General features: G+C 41.5%; 1 protein-coding gene across 3 annotated transcripts in view; it reads left to right on the top strand.

The window, feature by feature from the left end:
* UBXN2A (UBX domain protein 2A) overlaps positions 1–16,410 on the top strand; it is a 53,966-nt gene that overhangs the window by 33,074 nt on the left and 4,482 nt on the right. For all 3 annotated transcript variants that reach the window (XM_032353191.1, XM_032353190.1, XM_032353192.1), the window contains exons 4-6: positions 509–615; positions 2,577–2,714; positions 4,167–4,322. In XM_032353191.1, the coding sequence (XP_032209082.1) occupies positions 509–615; positions 2,577–2,714; positions 4,167–4,322 (401 nt within the window). The remainder of the gene's footprint in view (positions 1–508; positions 616–2,576; positions 2,715–4,166; positions 4,323–16,410) is intronic.

The raw sequence follows: 16,410 nt of genomic DNA, 5'->3' as shown, positions 1-16,410 counted from the left end.
TCCAGTTTTAAGATAAGTAAGTACTGGGGATACAATGCATAATGTGATGACTATAGTTAACAGTGCTCTGTGATGCCATAGGACAGTTAAGAGAGTCAAGTCCTTAAAGTTCTCATCACAAGGAGAAAATTTTTTTCTTTTCTTTTCATTGTGTCTGTATAAGATGATGGATATGAACTGAACCTATTGTGGTAATCATTTCACAGTATATATAAATCAAACCATAATGTTGTATGCATTAAACTTACATAGTGATATGTGTGTTTCTCAGTAAAATTGGAGAAAAAAGTTGTAGTTATGCTGGGTAATGGATGTTGACTAAATCATCTTCAGTATATGCATATATGAAATCATTATGTTATATGGCTAAAACTAATGTTATATGTCAGTTATATCTCAGTTTTTACAAAGGAATGATACATAAAATATATACAATAGAAAACATTTTCAGACTTTTAATCTAGTATATCTTATTAATAATGCATTTTGTTTCTTAACTGCTTTGCAGGTGGATATAAGTATAAAATTATGGAAAAATGGATTCACAGTCAATGATGATTTCAGAAGTTACTCTGATGGTGCAAGTCAGCAGTTTCTGAACTCCATCAAAAAAGGGTAAGGAGTCTTTGTAAATAGAAGGATTATTTTAGGCATGTTTCATTTGGAAGAATCCATGTTATTGAATATAACTAGTTGGCATGAATCCCAGAAGCAATATAAAAATATGGATAAATTTCATTATGTAACTATTAAAGACTTCTGTATACCAAAAGACACTTACATACAGTCAAGAGACAAGTGCTGGACTGGGGATACTTGTTACATATATGAAATGCAGATGGAATGTATACATAATTTTTAAAAATCAGTAAGAAAAAAGGGACCTTTTATATATTTGTACCATTTTATCTGCTTAATAACAGAATAGCATGCATTTGGTAAAATGAATGACATTTGTATATTAACATGGGAAGATTTCTGTGGTATATTGTTTTTAAAAAATAGTTTGCAGGGGTACCTGGGTGGCTCAGTTGTTAAGCATCTGCCTTAGGGTCAGGTCATGATCCCAGATCTTGGGTTCGAGCCCCACATTGGGCTCCCTGCTCAGCGGGAAGCCCGCTTCTCCCTCTCCCACTCCCCCTGCTTGTGTTCCTCTCTCACTGTGCCTTTCTCTGTCAAGTAAATAAAATCTTTTTTTAAAAATTAAAAATAAAACAGTTCACAGAATACTGAATAGTATATATAGATCAGTACCATTTGTGGAGAAATAAAATAATTACATGGAGTTTTAATGTATGTATAGAGAAAAATCTAGGAGTTGTAACACCAGTTTTGCCGGGTTTTGTTTTGTTTTGTTTTTAAGTACGTTGTAGGCCCAACATGGGGCTTGAACTCACGACCACAAGATGAACAAGAGTTCCATGTTGGGGGTGCCTGGCTGGCTGGCCTGATGCAGGGCTCAGTCCTAGGACCCTGGTATCATGACCCGAGACAGAGGCAGACGCTATCATGACCTGAGTCAGAGGCAGACGCTTAATGGACTAAACCACTCTGGCGTCCCTATTTTTTTTTTTTTTAAGACTTACTTATTTTTAGAGAGAGGTCATGTGTGCACCGAGAGGGGGGCAGCAGAAGGAGGAGAGAAGCAGACTCCCTGCTAAGTGTGGAGCCCCATGCAGAGCCCCATCTAAAGATCTGTTTAGATCTTTAGAAAATCTGAAGGCACCTGGGTGTCTCAGATGGTTAAGCTTTTGCCTTTGGCTTAACTCCCCACATCAGGAGCTCGATCCCAGGACTTGGTGGAGAGCCAGCTTCTCCCTCTCCTTCTACTGCTCCCCCTGCTTGTTTTCTCCTGCTCTCTCTGTCAAGTAAATAAAATCTTTTTAAAATAATAAAAAATAGGGGTACCTGGGTGGCTCAGTCGGCTCATCCCAGAGTCTCAGGATGTAATTCCGCATGGGGTGGGGGGTCCCTGAGTTTGCTTCTCCCTCTGATACTCCTCCCTCTCATGCTCGCTCTCTCCTTCTCCCATTCTCTAAATAAATAAATAAAATCTTAAAATAATAATAATAATAAATAAAGACCTACTTATTTGAGAGAGAGAGCGCATGCTCCTTCAAGCTGGGGGAGGACAGAGGGAGAGAACGTCCAAGCAGGCTCCCTGTTGAGCAGGCTGCCCAGCACAGCTTGGTCCCAGGACCCTGGGATCATGACCTGAGCCTGCAACTCTTGATCTCAGGGATGTGTGTTTGAGCCCCATTTGGGTATTAAGGTTACTTGAAAATAAAGTCTTAAAAAATAAGCTACATTTAGGGGCACCTGGACGGTTCATTTGGTTCAGCCCCGAGCAGGGAGCCTGTTTCCTCCGTGCTCATGCTCTGCCTCACTATCTCTGTCTCTCTCTCAACTGAAATAATAAAATCTTTTTTAAAAATTACATTTAGTTTTTTTATTGTAAAGATTATATGTCTCTTATTTCTATATATTTTTCAATTCTGTTTGCATTCTGAGAGTAAGTTTTTTGGAGAAAGAAAAAACATTGGGAGCTTTATCACTTTGTTTCTTTACCTTCCAAGGGAGTTACCTTTGGAATTACAGGGAATTTTTGATAAAGAGGAGGTGGATGTTAAAGTTGAAGACAAAAAAAATGAAGTATGTATGTCAACGAAGCCTGTATTCCAGCCCTTCTCAGGACAGGGTCACAGACTAGGAAGGTGAGTAGGCTCATATTGTGTTTTCCACACACGGGCGTGACTGATGTTCAGTTTGTCATCGTTTTATGATAAGCTCTGTAGAGCTTATCATTTCTTGCATTGGAAATGAGATTTTTCATGTTAACTTTCATGAGGACTCCTGTTTATCTTAGTGTAAATTAACATATGCTGGCAGTACACTAAAAAATCATGAAGGCTTTTTGGATTTTACCAAATTAAAGGACCTGTATTACTGAGGACTTTAGACAGAATTGATAGGTAAATATTTTTCTCCTTTGCACCCACCAACTTGTGCATAGCCATTAATGTTACAGAGTACATATGCTAGCTTCAGATTATAGGGTTACATTTTATAGTTATCAGTGCCTTTAGCATTTATGTTCTATGTTACGTATCTGAATTTTGTGGTAATAAAAATGAAAAAATGCATGATAAAATTAGTACCCCATCAAAGCCTTTAATTGTTAAATTTTGTAGTCTTCATCATATCTAACTATGCTTTATGACAGTATACAAAGAGGTTAGGTGTGTGATTATTTTGATGAATTCTCATAGATTATCAAGATTGATAAAGTTACCTGTATATTCATCCACACATACAAAAATATTCACATGTGACTTACAGAATGACCAGGAAGTACTTTGCTTCATTTGTTTCCCCCTTTATAATCCAAGGACTAATTTCTATAAAGAACTTAGAATTTTGTTAGTGTTTTTATTTATTCATTTATTTAAATATTCTTAACACCTAACATGGGACTCAAACTCATGATCTTTGGATCAAGAGTCCCAGTCACAAGCTCTTCTGACTGAGCCAGCCCAGCCCACTCCTCCACTTTGTTTTTGTTTTGTTTTCCTTGTTTTGTTTATTTTTGTTTTAAGAACTTATCATTTCTTATAGAAATTTTAACCTGGGGAGTAGTAGATAAAGGTAAAGTCTGTAGATCTTCAACCCTATTAAATTGTTTATTCTGTAAGGCACTATTAAAATAATTATAATAGGGGTGCCTGGGTGGCTCAGTGGGTTAAGCCGCTGCCTTCGGCTCAGGTCGTGATCTCAGGGTCCTGGGATCGAGTCCCATATCGGGCTCTCTGCTCAGCAGGGAGCCTGCTTCCCTCTCTCTCTCTGCCTGCCTCTCTACCTACTTGTGATCTCTCTCTGTCAAATAAATAAATAAAATCTTTAAAAAAATAATTATAATATATTTACATAGCACTCTACAGTCTTACAAATTACTTGGATATGTATAATTTCATTAGGATCCTACATTCATCATATATGAAGGACATAAGTAATATTAGTATCTTTATGTTATTATTCAGGAAACAGTTGTGACTGTAATACCTTCCTAAAAGGTACACTTAATGTAAAAGTTTTATAGTATTTGTTCAGTGATTAAGTTCTTCTTAATGAACAACTTGCACCTGACTTTGTTGTCTGGCTTTTCTTAGTGCCACACCAAAAATTGTTTCTAAGGCAAAGAGTATCGAAGTTGAGAATAAAAATAATTTATCCGTTCAACTAAACAATCTGGAACCCATCACTAATGTACAGATCTGGTTAGCCAATGGAAAAAGGATTGTCCAGAAATTTAACATTTCTCACAGGTGAGTCTTTCATTTCATTATTTGTCTGAATTTTTTCATGTTTAAATTTCTTTTCAGTTCAGTTAGCAGTTTTTAAGAACTAACCAAGGATCTTACCAGTTCTCTAAACAATATGTCATGACAATAGAAGTTTTGGGACATTAATGAAGTACTTTCAGTTTGTTTTATGGATTATCATTTTTATCAATTGATTGGCCTTCCTGTATAACTAGATATGTAGGGTTTTTTTTTTCTTTTAAGACTTACTTATTTCAGGAGGGGAAGGACAGAGGGAGAGGAAGAGAGAGAATCTTAAGCAGACTCCCTCATGAGTGTGAAGCCCAGCACATGATTCTGTCTCACAGCCCTGAAGTTGTGACCCAAGCCGAAATCTAGAGTTGAACACTTGGGGTACGTGGGTGGCTCAGTCAGTTAAGCATCTGTCTTCGGCTCAGGTCATGATCCCAGGTCCTGGATTTGAACCCCGTGTCAGCCTTCCCTTCTTAGCATGGACTCTGCTCCTACCTCTGCTGCTCTCCCTGCTCATGCTCTCTGTCTCAGATAAATAAAATCTTAAAAAAATACTAAAATTACATATCTAGGGGAACCTGGGTGGCTCTGTCAGTTAAACATCTGCCTGTAGCTCAGGTCATGATCGCAGGGTCCTGGAATTGAGCCCCACCTCAGGCTCCCTGTGCCTCGGGAAGCCTGCTTTTCCCTCTCCATCAACCCCCTCCCTGCTCATGTTCTTTCTCTCTCTCCTTTTTCCCTCAAATAAATAAATAAAATCTTTAAAAAAAAAAAAAAAGATTCTTTCTCTCCCCACCTTTCCCTTTGCCTCTCCCCACACACTCTCTTTAAAAAAAATACACACACACACACACACAACTAGCTCAGAATATATTTTAGTATACCTTATGTGCCTTTTCCCTGATCATATCTCTTTTCATTTTGTGCAAGACATACTGTATTCTGAATTTATGTTAATCATTTTCTACTTTTATTCATAGTTTTATCAAGTACATATGTATCTTAAAAAAATACTGAATTGTTTTGCTCATTTTCAAATAATTAGTTTGAATTTTAAAATAGTCATAAAGGGGCACCTGGGTGGCTCAGTTGGTTAAGCAACTACCTTTGGCTCAGGTCATGGTCCCAGGACCCTGGGACCATGACCTGAGCCAAAGACATATGCAGGATCGAGCCCCATGTCAGGATCCTTGCTCAGCGGGGAGCCTGCTTCTCCTCCTCCCTCTGCCTGCTACTGCCAGCTTGTGCTCTCTCTCTCTCTCTCTCTTTGTTTCAAAGAACTAAATTTAAAAAAAAAAATCATAAATTGGGGCTCTAGGGTGGCTCAGTCAGTTAAGTATCTGGCTCTTGGTTTCTGCTTGGTCATGGTTTCTGGGTCATGAGATCGAGCCCTTAGTTGGCCCTGCATTCAGTGCTGAGTCTGCTTGACACTCTTTACCCATCCTTCTCCTTCCCCTTCTTTTTTTTTTTTTTTTTAAGATTTTATTTATTTATTTGACAGAGAGAGAGAGAGAGATCACAAGTAAGCAGAGCAGCAGTGGGGTGGGTGGAGTAGGGGGAGAAGCAGGCTCCTTGCTGAGCAGAAGCTGGATATGGGCCCAAATTCCAGGACCCTGAGATGACCTGAGCTGAAGGCAGAGGCTTAACCCCCTGAGCCACCCAAGCACCCCATCTCCTTCCCCTTTTTCTTCCCTTCTGTTCTTCCCCTACCCCTGCTCCCACTCTGTCTGAAATAAATAAATCTTAAAAATAAAATCATAAATAGAAAAGTTTTAAAAATACTATAAAGAATTTTTTTCCTATAGGCTTCAAGAGTAAGTTGCTAATCTGATGACCATCACCCAAAATACTTTTTTTTTTCCTTTTGTCAGAGAGAGCAAGCACAGGCAGACAGAATGGCAGGCAGAGGCAGAGGGAGAAGCAGGCTTCCTGATGAGGAAGGAGCCCGATGTGGGACTCGATCCCAGAACGCTGGGATCATGACCTGAGCCGAAGGCAGCCGCTTAACCAACTGAGCCACCCAGGGATTCCCACCCAAAATACTTTTGTGTGTTTGTGTTTCCCACAGAGACTTTATCACATATAACCACATTTTGGCCATTTGAGAATTTAACATTAATACACCTCTATGAGCTAGTATTTGGGCCCTATTCAAAGTTTGCCGTTTAATCTGATACCATCCTTTTTACCCAAAGGCCATTCAGAATCACACATTACCTTTCAGGTGTCATGTCTCAATTTGAAATAATAGTTCATCATACTTTTTCCAAGAAACCCTGGTTCTTTTTAGTGGACAGTGGTGCCGAGAAGCCAGGATCTGGGTAGTAGGTATGCTTACTGCTTGATGGCACCCTCCCAGGCTTTCTGAGTGGAGAGAGGTATAGGTCTATACACGCTTACATATACATACATACGTACCCATTTACATGTGTATTTTTTATGTCTTTGCATAATGAAAGCATGCGTTCACATAGATAGCTCCAGACTCAATATACCACCATTGAGTTTATTCCAGTTTTTTCCTTTCCATATGTATAACTTAATTTCTTCCACAGTGAATAGCCGGGTTTCAATTTTTTTTTTTTTTTTTTAAAGATAGATTTATTTATTTTAGTGGTGGTAAGGGGAGGTGTAGAAGGAGAGAAATCCTCAGACTCCCCACCAAGCATGGAACCAGTGCTGGGCTCAGTCCCAGGACCCCGAAATCACGACCCGAGCCAAAACCAAGAGTCAGACTTGGTTAACCAGCTGAGCAGCCCAGGCACCCCTCGATTATTCTTAATATATTTACTGATTGATTAATCCTCCTCTATGTAACCAGTCTCTTTTTTCCCTGTTGCCACCTCCCCCACTTGAAGAATTCTTCACTCTGCTTGGTCTTTATCCTGACTGAGTTCGCATTTCAGTTCCTTTCTCTTCCTGCTGCATCTCTGACATCCCCCAGGCCACTTCACCACCCCGTGTCCGTGACCTCTTCATGCTCCTTGGCTCTGACACTCAGTACCCCTCTTCTCCCCCATGCCTGCTTAGTCTCTTCACCCCTTCCTGGTTCTGACATGCCGCAGTGGCTGCTCCTTCCGGCCCACTCCAGGCCACTTCTCCTACCCCGCAGTTTGGGTACATTCCTCACCCTACTTTGCTTCTGACACTCCGTCCTGGACAACTTTTGTAGGACATACCCCTAACCTTGCTTACACTCTGACCACCCCTGCCTTACCTCCCCCTGCACTGACACCCTCTCCTGCTTCTCAGGCTCTGACACCAGGCAGGTGGGCAGCTTTCCTGTACAGATGCCTTCTGAACCCTGCTTAGACTGATCCCTGTTCCGGGCCACCTCAACTCCTGTCATCATTTCTGGCTCCCATGTTCTGCGCTCCTGGTGGCTTTTGGATCAGGTTCAGTAAGGGGAAAGAAATGCTGTTTTGCTTTTTATTTAAAATTGACATGAGTGGAATCATATGTGTTATACTACAATTTTTTTTGAGACTCATCCGTGTTGATGTGTGTTGCTGTCCCTCATTTACTTTCTGTACTGTATTCCATTATATGAAATCGGTTATCCATCCTATTTTTGTTAGTAGTGTTCTAGGTTTCTATTTGTTTATGTGGCTGTATCAGTCAGCATTGCTCAGTAAACAGCCAGAAAAATCTCATGGCATGGAATAATGAGTATTATGTGTCAGTTGATGTGGATTTGCTGATCTCAGCTGGGCTCATTCATATGTTTGCAGATCATTTAAGGGAGCACGAGTTTAAGCTACAGATCTGAGTCTAGGTCTACTCCTGTGTCTCTGATCCTTGAATCAGCACCCTACTTGTCATAACAGGGGCAGAGGCACAAGCGCATTTACTTGTATCACTGTCCTAACATCCCATTGACTAGAGCAAGTCACATGGCCAAGTCCTGTTTATTGTACACTTTGTAGAAAAGACTAATTTCCTGACCTAACTGCTGTAACATCTTTTTTGTAAAGCAGATGATCTGTTCTGGGCTCTCCATTCTATTTTGAGTGTCCATCTAACTTTCCTTTTGCCAACTCCATGTTCTCTCTCTCTCTCTCTCTCTTTTTTTGTAAGATTTTATTTATTTTTTGACAGACAGAGACAGCACAGGAATAGAACACAAGCAGGGGGAGTGGGAGAGGGAGAAGCAGGCTACCCACCAAGCAGGGAGCCCGATATGGGGCACGATCCCAGGACCCTGGGATTATGACCTGAGCCGAAGGCACACACTTAATGGACTGAGCCACCCAGGCACCCCTCCACTTTCTCTTAATTACTTTTTGTTTATTTTTTTAAAGATTTTATTTATTTATTTGACAGAGAGAGAGAGATCACAAGTAGGCAGAGGCAGGCAGAGACAGAGGAGGAAGCAGGCTCCCTGGTGAGCAGAGAGCCCGATGTGGGGCTCAATCCCAGGACCCTGAGATCATGACCTGACCCTAAGGCAGAGGCTTAACCCACTGAGCCACCCAGGCGCCCCTAGTTACTATTACTTTTTAAAAAAATTGAGTTACTTCTTTATTTTTCTGCATATTTTATCAGTTAGCGGTAGAGCTGTCCTAAAATCTATAGCTATAATTGTGGATTTGTCTATTTCTCCTTTCTTTCTGTTAAAATTTACTTTACATAAGTTAAAGCTCTGTAATTAGGTCTGTATAGAGGTAAAATTGCAGGTTTTTTCTGATTAATTGACCTTTTTAACACTGAGAAATGTCCCTTTTAATCCCTGATAATTTTTTGTCATAGTTTACCTGATACTAATGTAGTCACATAAGCCTCTTTATGATTAATGCTTGCATGGTGTACATATCTTTCTCTTTAATTTCATTATATCTATGTATTTATGTTTCTGTATATTTAAAGGTATTTCTTGTCAATAGTTACTCAAGTATAGTTTTTATGACTAGGTTAACAGTCTTTTTTGATTCTTGTTTTGTGTTTTGTTTTTAGCTACCACCTATTGAATGTTTTCTATATATTAGGCTCTCTTCAAGGCATTTCACTTATATTATTTCTAAATAGCAAACTACCCTACACAGCAAGAATCAGAGAGCTGATGATCATAATAATAGAAGCATGTGTTCATAATTTTTTAACAATTTCTTTATAAGAGAGGGTGGGGAGAGGCCACAGGGGAGAGAGAGAATCTTATGCAGACTCCACACCCAGCGTGGAGTTCAGTCTCATAACCCTGAGATCATGACCTGAGCAGAAATCAGTCCATCACTTAACTGCTTGAGCCACTCAGGTGCCCCAGTAATAGAAGCAGCATATGTTTAAATGGTGCCTTAGGATGTTCTTCTGTGACCCAAGTTCTTTCAGATGGGAGGAAGGCAAACTAAACATGTGGAAAATGGAAGAGGGAATTTGTTATTCCAATCTAAATTTTTATATTTTCAGGGAAATAAAATATTTGAATCTCAACTTTCTTTGTCTAGAAGAATACTTGCACCATTTTTAGTAACAAATAGTCACCTAGATTTTTCTTTTCTTGAACAACTAAAGCATTTGAAAAACTCTGGCCAACAGTATTTATTAAGTGATTATTAATCAGACTTTGTTTTTATTTTTTAATTTTAAATTTAAAAAGTTTTTAGGATACATCTGTAATTCTGTTATAAAATCATTCTTTTGGGATTCGTTAGTTTGGCATAGTAGCCCAGAAGTAACAGTTGCATGCCTTGCTTCCTGAACTAAAATTTAAGTTACATTATATCCATTACATACAAGTTACTTGCACTCATTAATGCTGCAGATCCTGGCCCACATTCCCTTTACGGAGGAGCTGATGTTAAGGGATTGAGTAAATATACAGAAGTTCCTTCTTAAGACTATTTCTTCTCCCCCCAAATTACTTTGCTTTATACATAATTAGGGGTGCCTGGGTGGCTTAGTCTGAAAAGCGTCTCCCTTAGGCTCAGGTCATGCTCCCAAGGTCCTGGGATCGAGCCCTGAGTTGGGCTCCCTGCTTAGTGGAGAGCCTACTTCTCTCCCTCTCCTCTGCCTGCCCCCCTGCCTGCCCCCCTGCCTGCCCCCCTGCCTGCCTGTGCTCTCTCTGTGTCAAATAAATAAAATCTTCAAAAAATAAATGAATGAAATAAAATAATCAAATTGCCAGTCTGAATAGCAGCACCCAAGAGGCATCACAGTTGGGTTTTTTGTTTTGTTTTGTTTTTTTGTAAGATGAGGGAGATTTTTTTTTTTAAGATTTTATTTATTTATTTGACAGACAGATCATAAGTAGGCAGAGAGAGGCAGAGAGAGGAAGGGAAGCAGGCTCCCTGCCTAGCAGAGAGCCCAGTGTGGGGCTCAATCCCAGACCCTGGGATCATGATGTGAGCCAAAGGCAGAGACTTTAACCCACGGAGCCACCCAGGTGCCCCTTTGTTTTGTTTTTTTTTAAAGACTTTTTTATTTGAGAGAGAGGGCATGAGAGGGGAGGGGTGAGGGAGAAGCCAGCTCCTCGCTGAGCTCAGAGCCAGATGCGGGACTCGATCCGAGACTCCAGGATCATGACCCTGAGCCAAAGGCAGTTTACTTAACCAACTGAGCCCCCCAGGCACCCTCACAGTTGGTTCTTAAAAAGCAGTGCAGTGCATGTTTTATACCACAGGCAAAGGGAGTGATCACTTTAGTTTGAAATTCCTGTAGTAGATAGTCTCTTCAAAAATTAAAGCATTCCATCAACTTTTTTTTTAATTTTATTTATTTATTTGAGAGAGACAGTGAGAGAGAGCATGAGCGAGGGGAAGTTCAGAGAGAGAAGCAGACTCCCCGTGGAGCCGGGAGCCTGATGCGGGACTCGATCCCCGGACTCCAGGATCAAGACCTGAGCTGAAGGCAGTCGTCCCAACCAACTGAGCCACCCAGGCATCCCCCATCAACTTTTTCTAGATAGTGTTATGCTATATGTTTGTCAGTGGGTCACTTTCTATGCTGTGTTTGCTTTGAAAGGATCTTCAGTATATCTCCAATACTCCTTTCTTAAAGTGTCTTTTTTTTTTTTTTTAAGCCAGGATTTCAGACAACTCTAACGCTTATTAAGAGTGTCCTCCTTGGGGTGGCTGGCTGGCTCACAAGGTCAGTGAGAGCTTGTGACTCTTGATCAAAGGGTTGAGTTCGAGCCCCACATTGGGTGTAGAGATTAATTAAAAATAAAATCTTTTAGGGGTGCCTGGGTGGCTCAGTGGGTTAAAGCCTCTGCCTTTGGCTCAGGTCATGATCCCAGGCTTCTGGGATCAAGCCCCTCTCTCTCTCTGCCTGCCTCTCTGCCTACTTGTGATCTTTGTCTGTCAAATAAATAAATAAAATCTTTTAAAAAAAAATCTTTTTAAAAGTGTCTTCATAGATGTCCACAAGAAAGGCAATTAGGGGGACCTGTGACTTGCTTGCAAATCAAGGAATGGATTTAGTAGATTGGGATATTTGGAAAGACCACAGTCCTGTAAAATCCCTTCCAAATAGTTGCATGCACTTTCATTATGTGGTACTAGTTTGATCATTCCCAGAGGGTAAAGGACTTCTCTCTCCAGTATAGCCAGTAGTGTTAGAAATTACGAAGTATCTTTGGGTCCAGACAGTTATTTCTCAAATCCTCCTTTTAAGAAATTGGTCTACGCAAACCGTAAGTGACTCTTTTTTTTTTTTTTAAAGGCTTTATTTATTAATTTATTTGACAGAGATCACAGTAGGCAGAGATGCAGGCAGAGAGAAAGGAAGGGAAGTAGGCTCCCTGCTGAGCAGAGAAACCAATACGATGCGGGGCTCTATCCCAGGATCCTGGGACCATGACATGAGCCGAAGGCAGAGGCTTTAACCCACTGAGCCACCCAGGCGCCCCAACCATAAGTGACTCTTAATCTCACAAAACAAACTGAGGGTTGCTAGGGGAAGGGGGGTCGGGGAGAGGGTGGTGGGGTTATGGACATTGGGGAGGGTATGTGCTATGGTGAGTGCTGTGAAGTGTGTAAACCTGGCAATTCACAGACCTGTACCCCTGGGGATAAAAATACATTATATGTTTATAAAAAAATAAAAAATAAAAATTTTTTTTAAAAAGTGCTGTTCTGGGGCGCCTGGGTGGCTCAGTGGGTTAAGCCGCTGCCTTCGGCTCAGGTCATGATCTCAGAGTCCTGGGATCGAGTCCCGCATCGGGCTCTCTGCTCGGCGGAGAGCCTGCTTCCCTCTCTCTCTCTCTCTGGCTGCCTCTCCGTCTACTTGTGATTTCTCTCTGTCAAATTAATAAATAAAATCTTTAAAAAAAAAAATAATAAAAAAAATAAAAAGTGCTGTTCTAACACCCCCCCCAAAAAAAATTGGTCTACATTGGAGCGTCTGGGTGGCTCATTTGTTAGGTGTCTGCCTTTGGCTCAGGTCATGATCCCAGGGTCCTAGGATTGAGCCCTGCATTGGCAGGGAGCCTGCTTCTCCCTCTCCCTCTGCCTGCTGCTCCCCCTACTTGTGCTGGCACTCTCTGTCAGATACATAAAATCTTAAAAAAAAAAAAAAAATTGGTCTACATATTGCAGCTCATTATCCCAAAGCTTAAATTCCTGAATAACCCATTGTTGATGTTCCCAGCAGTGGTAATTCTTTGCATCCTAATCAAGAGTATGGGCAATAAACTCAGGGCCCTCATTCCACTAATACCTGTGGTGCTAAATTTCATAGTTTTTGGCCTGTTTCTCAAATATTAGAGTGGGTTAGTTCCTTTCCTCTTGTCAGTCATTATGAGGTGACTGTAAGAGAACTTTCTAAAAATGTCCCATTGCATTATTGGCTGCTTTTGACTTAGTAGCTTCTCCTGTTAGTTTAAAAGCTCATTCACGTCTAGGGCGTCTGCATGGCTTCATCAGTTAAGCATCCAACTCTTTTTTTTTTTTTTAAAGATTTTATTTATTTATTTGACAGACAAGAGTTTACAAGTAGGCAGAGAGGCAGGCAGAGAGAGAGCAGAGGAAGCAGGCTCCCTGCTGAGCAGAGAGCCCGATGCGGGGCTGGATCCCAGGACCCCGGGTTCACAACCTGAGCCGAAGGCAGAGGCTTAACCCATTGAGCCACCCAGGCACCCCTAAGCATCCAGCTGTTGATTGTGACTCAGGTCATGATCTTGGGTGGTGGGGTCGAGCCCCGCCATCGGGCTCTGCGCTCAGCGAGCAGTCTGCTGGAGATTCTCTCCTCTCCCCCGGCCCGCTCCTGTCCAAAGGGACCCATTCACACTCTCCCTCTCAAGTGAGTAAATCTCTTAAAAAAAAAAAAAATGCTCATTCACTTCTTTCATCACCCTGCAGGACAGCCCAGAAATAATCCAGTCTAAATTTTCCACTGTAAATGATCTGGATCACTGGATTGAGGCCATCATTCTGCTCTGTTGGGTGCAAGACGTAGGTGGGCGAGTCTGGGCTCAGGTACCCACCATCCATAAGGGTGCTGCTGCTTCTCTGGGCTCAGCTCCCATAGCTTCTTCCTGATGCTGCTGCTAGGGCAGGGGCGGCTCTGGCTAACTGGGCTTGCTTCCCTGCATAGCCTCCCCAAGCCTGGCGATGGTCACCATCTTGCCGTAGTCCACAGCAGAGGTGGCCCTGGCTTTGATTTTTATTTTTTAAAAAAACTTTTTAAGCTTTTTTTTTTCCCTTTTAGTAATCTCTACACCCAGTGTGGGGCTCCAACTCATAGCCCTGAGATAAGAGTCTCACACTCTTCTGACTTAGCCAGGTACCCCTCTGCTCCCCCCCAATCCCCCAACACCACCCTTTGTTTGTAAATTGGAATGTTTAATCCACTTTTGACATTGATATATAATATCCTGAACTAATTGAGTTTAAGGCTACTATCTTGCTCTTTGCTTTCTCTTTACCCCATGTCTTCTTATTTTTTTTAAGATTTTATTTATTTGACAGAACAGGCTTGTGCGTACAAGCAGGAAGAGAGGCAGGCAGAGCCAGAGAGGCAGGGAGAAGTAGACTCTCCGCTGAGCAGGGAGCCCAGTGCGGGGCTCAATCCCAGGACCCTGGGATCATAACCTGAGCCCAAGACAGACGCTTAACCTACTGAGCCACCTAGGTGCCCTTTTCTTTCTTTCTTTCTTTCTTTTTTTTTAAGGTTTATTTATTTTATTTTAGAATGAGCATGAGTGGGAGGGGCAGAAGGAGGGGGAAAGATAATCCCAAGCCGACTCCATGCTGATCGTGGAGCCCCACACGGGGCTCAGTCTCACGACTCTGAGATCATGACCCTAGTTGAAACCAAGAGTTGGGTCCCCAAATGACTGCACCACACAAGCACCCCTATTCTTTTTTTTTTTTTTTCCTTTCATAGATTTGTTTATCTGTGGGTGAGAAAATGGGCAGAGGGAGAGAGAGAGAGACTGTTCTAAGCAGACTCCATGCTGATTGCTGAGCCCCACTGGAGACACCAAGAGTTGAACACTTAACTGACAGTACCACCCAGCACCCCGTCTTACTCTTTGTTTGTCCTTTCTTGCCTCCTTTTGAGCGTAATGTGTACTTACTATTTTTATCCTCTTACAGCTTTTTAGATTTGCATTTTTTTATTCTCTTAATGACAACACAGAGATCATAGTGTATGTCTAAAAATTTTTACTTAAAAAAAAAAAGATTTATTTATTTATTTGAGAGAGAGAGAGCATGAGAGACGAGAAGTCAGAGGGAGAAGCAGACTCCCCGTGGAGCAGGGAGCCTGATGCAGGGCTTGATTCTGGGACCCCAGGATCATGACCTGAGCCAAAGGCAGTTGCTTAACCAACTGAGCCACCCAAGTGCCCTGCTGTTTTCTTTTCATATTTATAACATTTGCTGTTAGCTTTAGCCTTTCGTTATCCCAACTCTTGGTACCCAGATACATGAGACTGTGTCCTAGACTTTTTTGGCAACTCACACAGGTTTAATAGACTGACAGTTAATGAACTTTAGTGAATTGATTAGGATTCTGTTTTCCATGATAATAGCATAGTTCATTAATTCTGAGTTAAACATTTTTTCCCATTTTAGCCCCTCTGAAATGAGAGTTTATCCTAAAATCCATGGTTGACCACATGACAGTCATTACATAATTACCTTTTTCTTGGCATCTGCCTCAAAGCATGCAGAACAAGTCTCAGCTAAACAAAAATCATCTCAGAGACAGTTTCTTTTTTAAAGAAATTCTTTATCACCAACACACCTGTTAATACAGAGGGCTGGTATAATGTGGAAAAATATGTACCAGGGGCACCTGGGTGGCTGCCGGTTAAGCATCTGCCTTCAGCTCTGGTCACGATCCCAGGGACCTGGGATCAAGCCCCGAATTGGGCTCCCTGCTCAGTGAGAAACCCGCCTCTCCCTCTCACCCTGCTCATGCTCTCTCTCTCTCTCTCTTACAAATAAGAGATCACAAGTAGGCAGAGAGGCAGGCAGGGGAGGTAGGGGAGGCAGGCTCCCTGCTGAGCAGACAGCCCAATGTGGGGCTTGATCCCAGGACCCTGAGATCATGACCTGAGCCAAAGGCAGACACTTAACCCACTGAGCCACCCAAGCGCCCCTCAAATAAAATCTTTAAAAAAAAAGAGAGAGAAGAATGTGTACCACATTATGACCGAATCAAAAGTGATTGAAAGGATCTGAGTCTGAACAATGTTCAAGTATTAAAAGAGTGGCTTAACCATTTTATTCTAATAGAAGCACATGCTTGATTTGAGAAATGTTTACATGAAATTGTGCTTTCAATAAATATAAAAATTCTACATGTTAAAGTATTTTGTCATAATCTGGATTTTTTTTTAGCAAAACATAAAGTGATGTATTTTAAAATCATCTTAGTTGTAATGGCATCTTAGTTGTAATGAACTCTGTATGCGTTCTCTCTAAATACATACACATAGGGGTGCCCGGGTGGCTTAGTGGTTAAGCGCCTGCCTTTGGCTCAGGTCATGGTCCTTGATGGGATCAAGCTCGCATCAGGCTCCGTGCTCACAGCAGGAGGCCTGCTTCTCACTCTTCCATTCCCGCTGCTTGTGTTCTCTCATTGTCTCTCTCTCTATCAAATAAATAAAATCTTTAAAAATATATACATACATACA

Source organism: Mustela erminea, chromosome 7, assembly GCF_009829155.1.
Source record: "Mustela erminea isolate mMusErm1 chromosome 7, mMusErm1.Pri, whole genome shotgun sequence".
Lineage (NCBI taxonomy): Eukaryota > Metazoa > Chordata > Mammalia > Carnivora > Mustelidae > Mustela > Mustela erminea.
The sequence above is the reverse complement of the archived record's forward strand: the minus strand, read 5'-3'. Positions and strand labels throughout refer to the sequence as shown.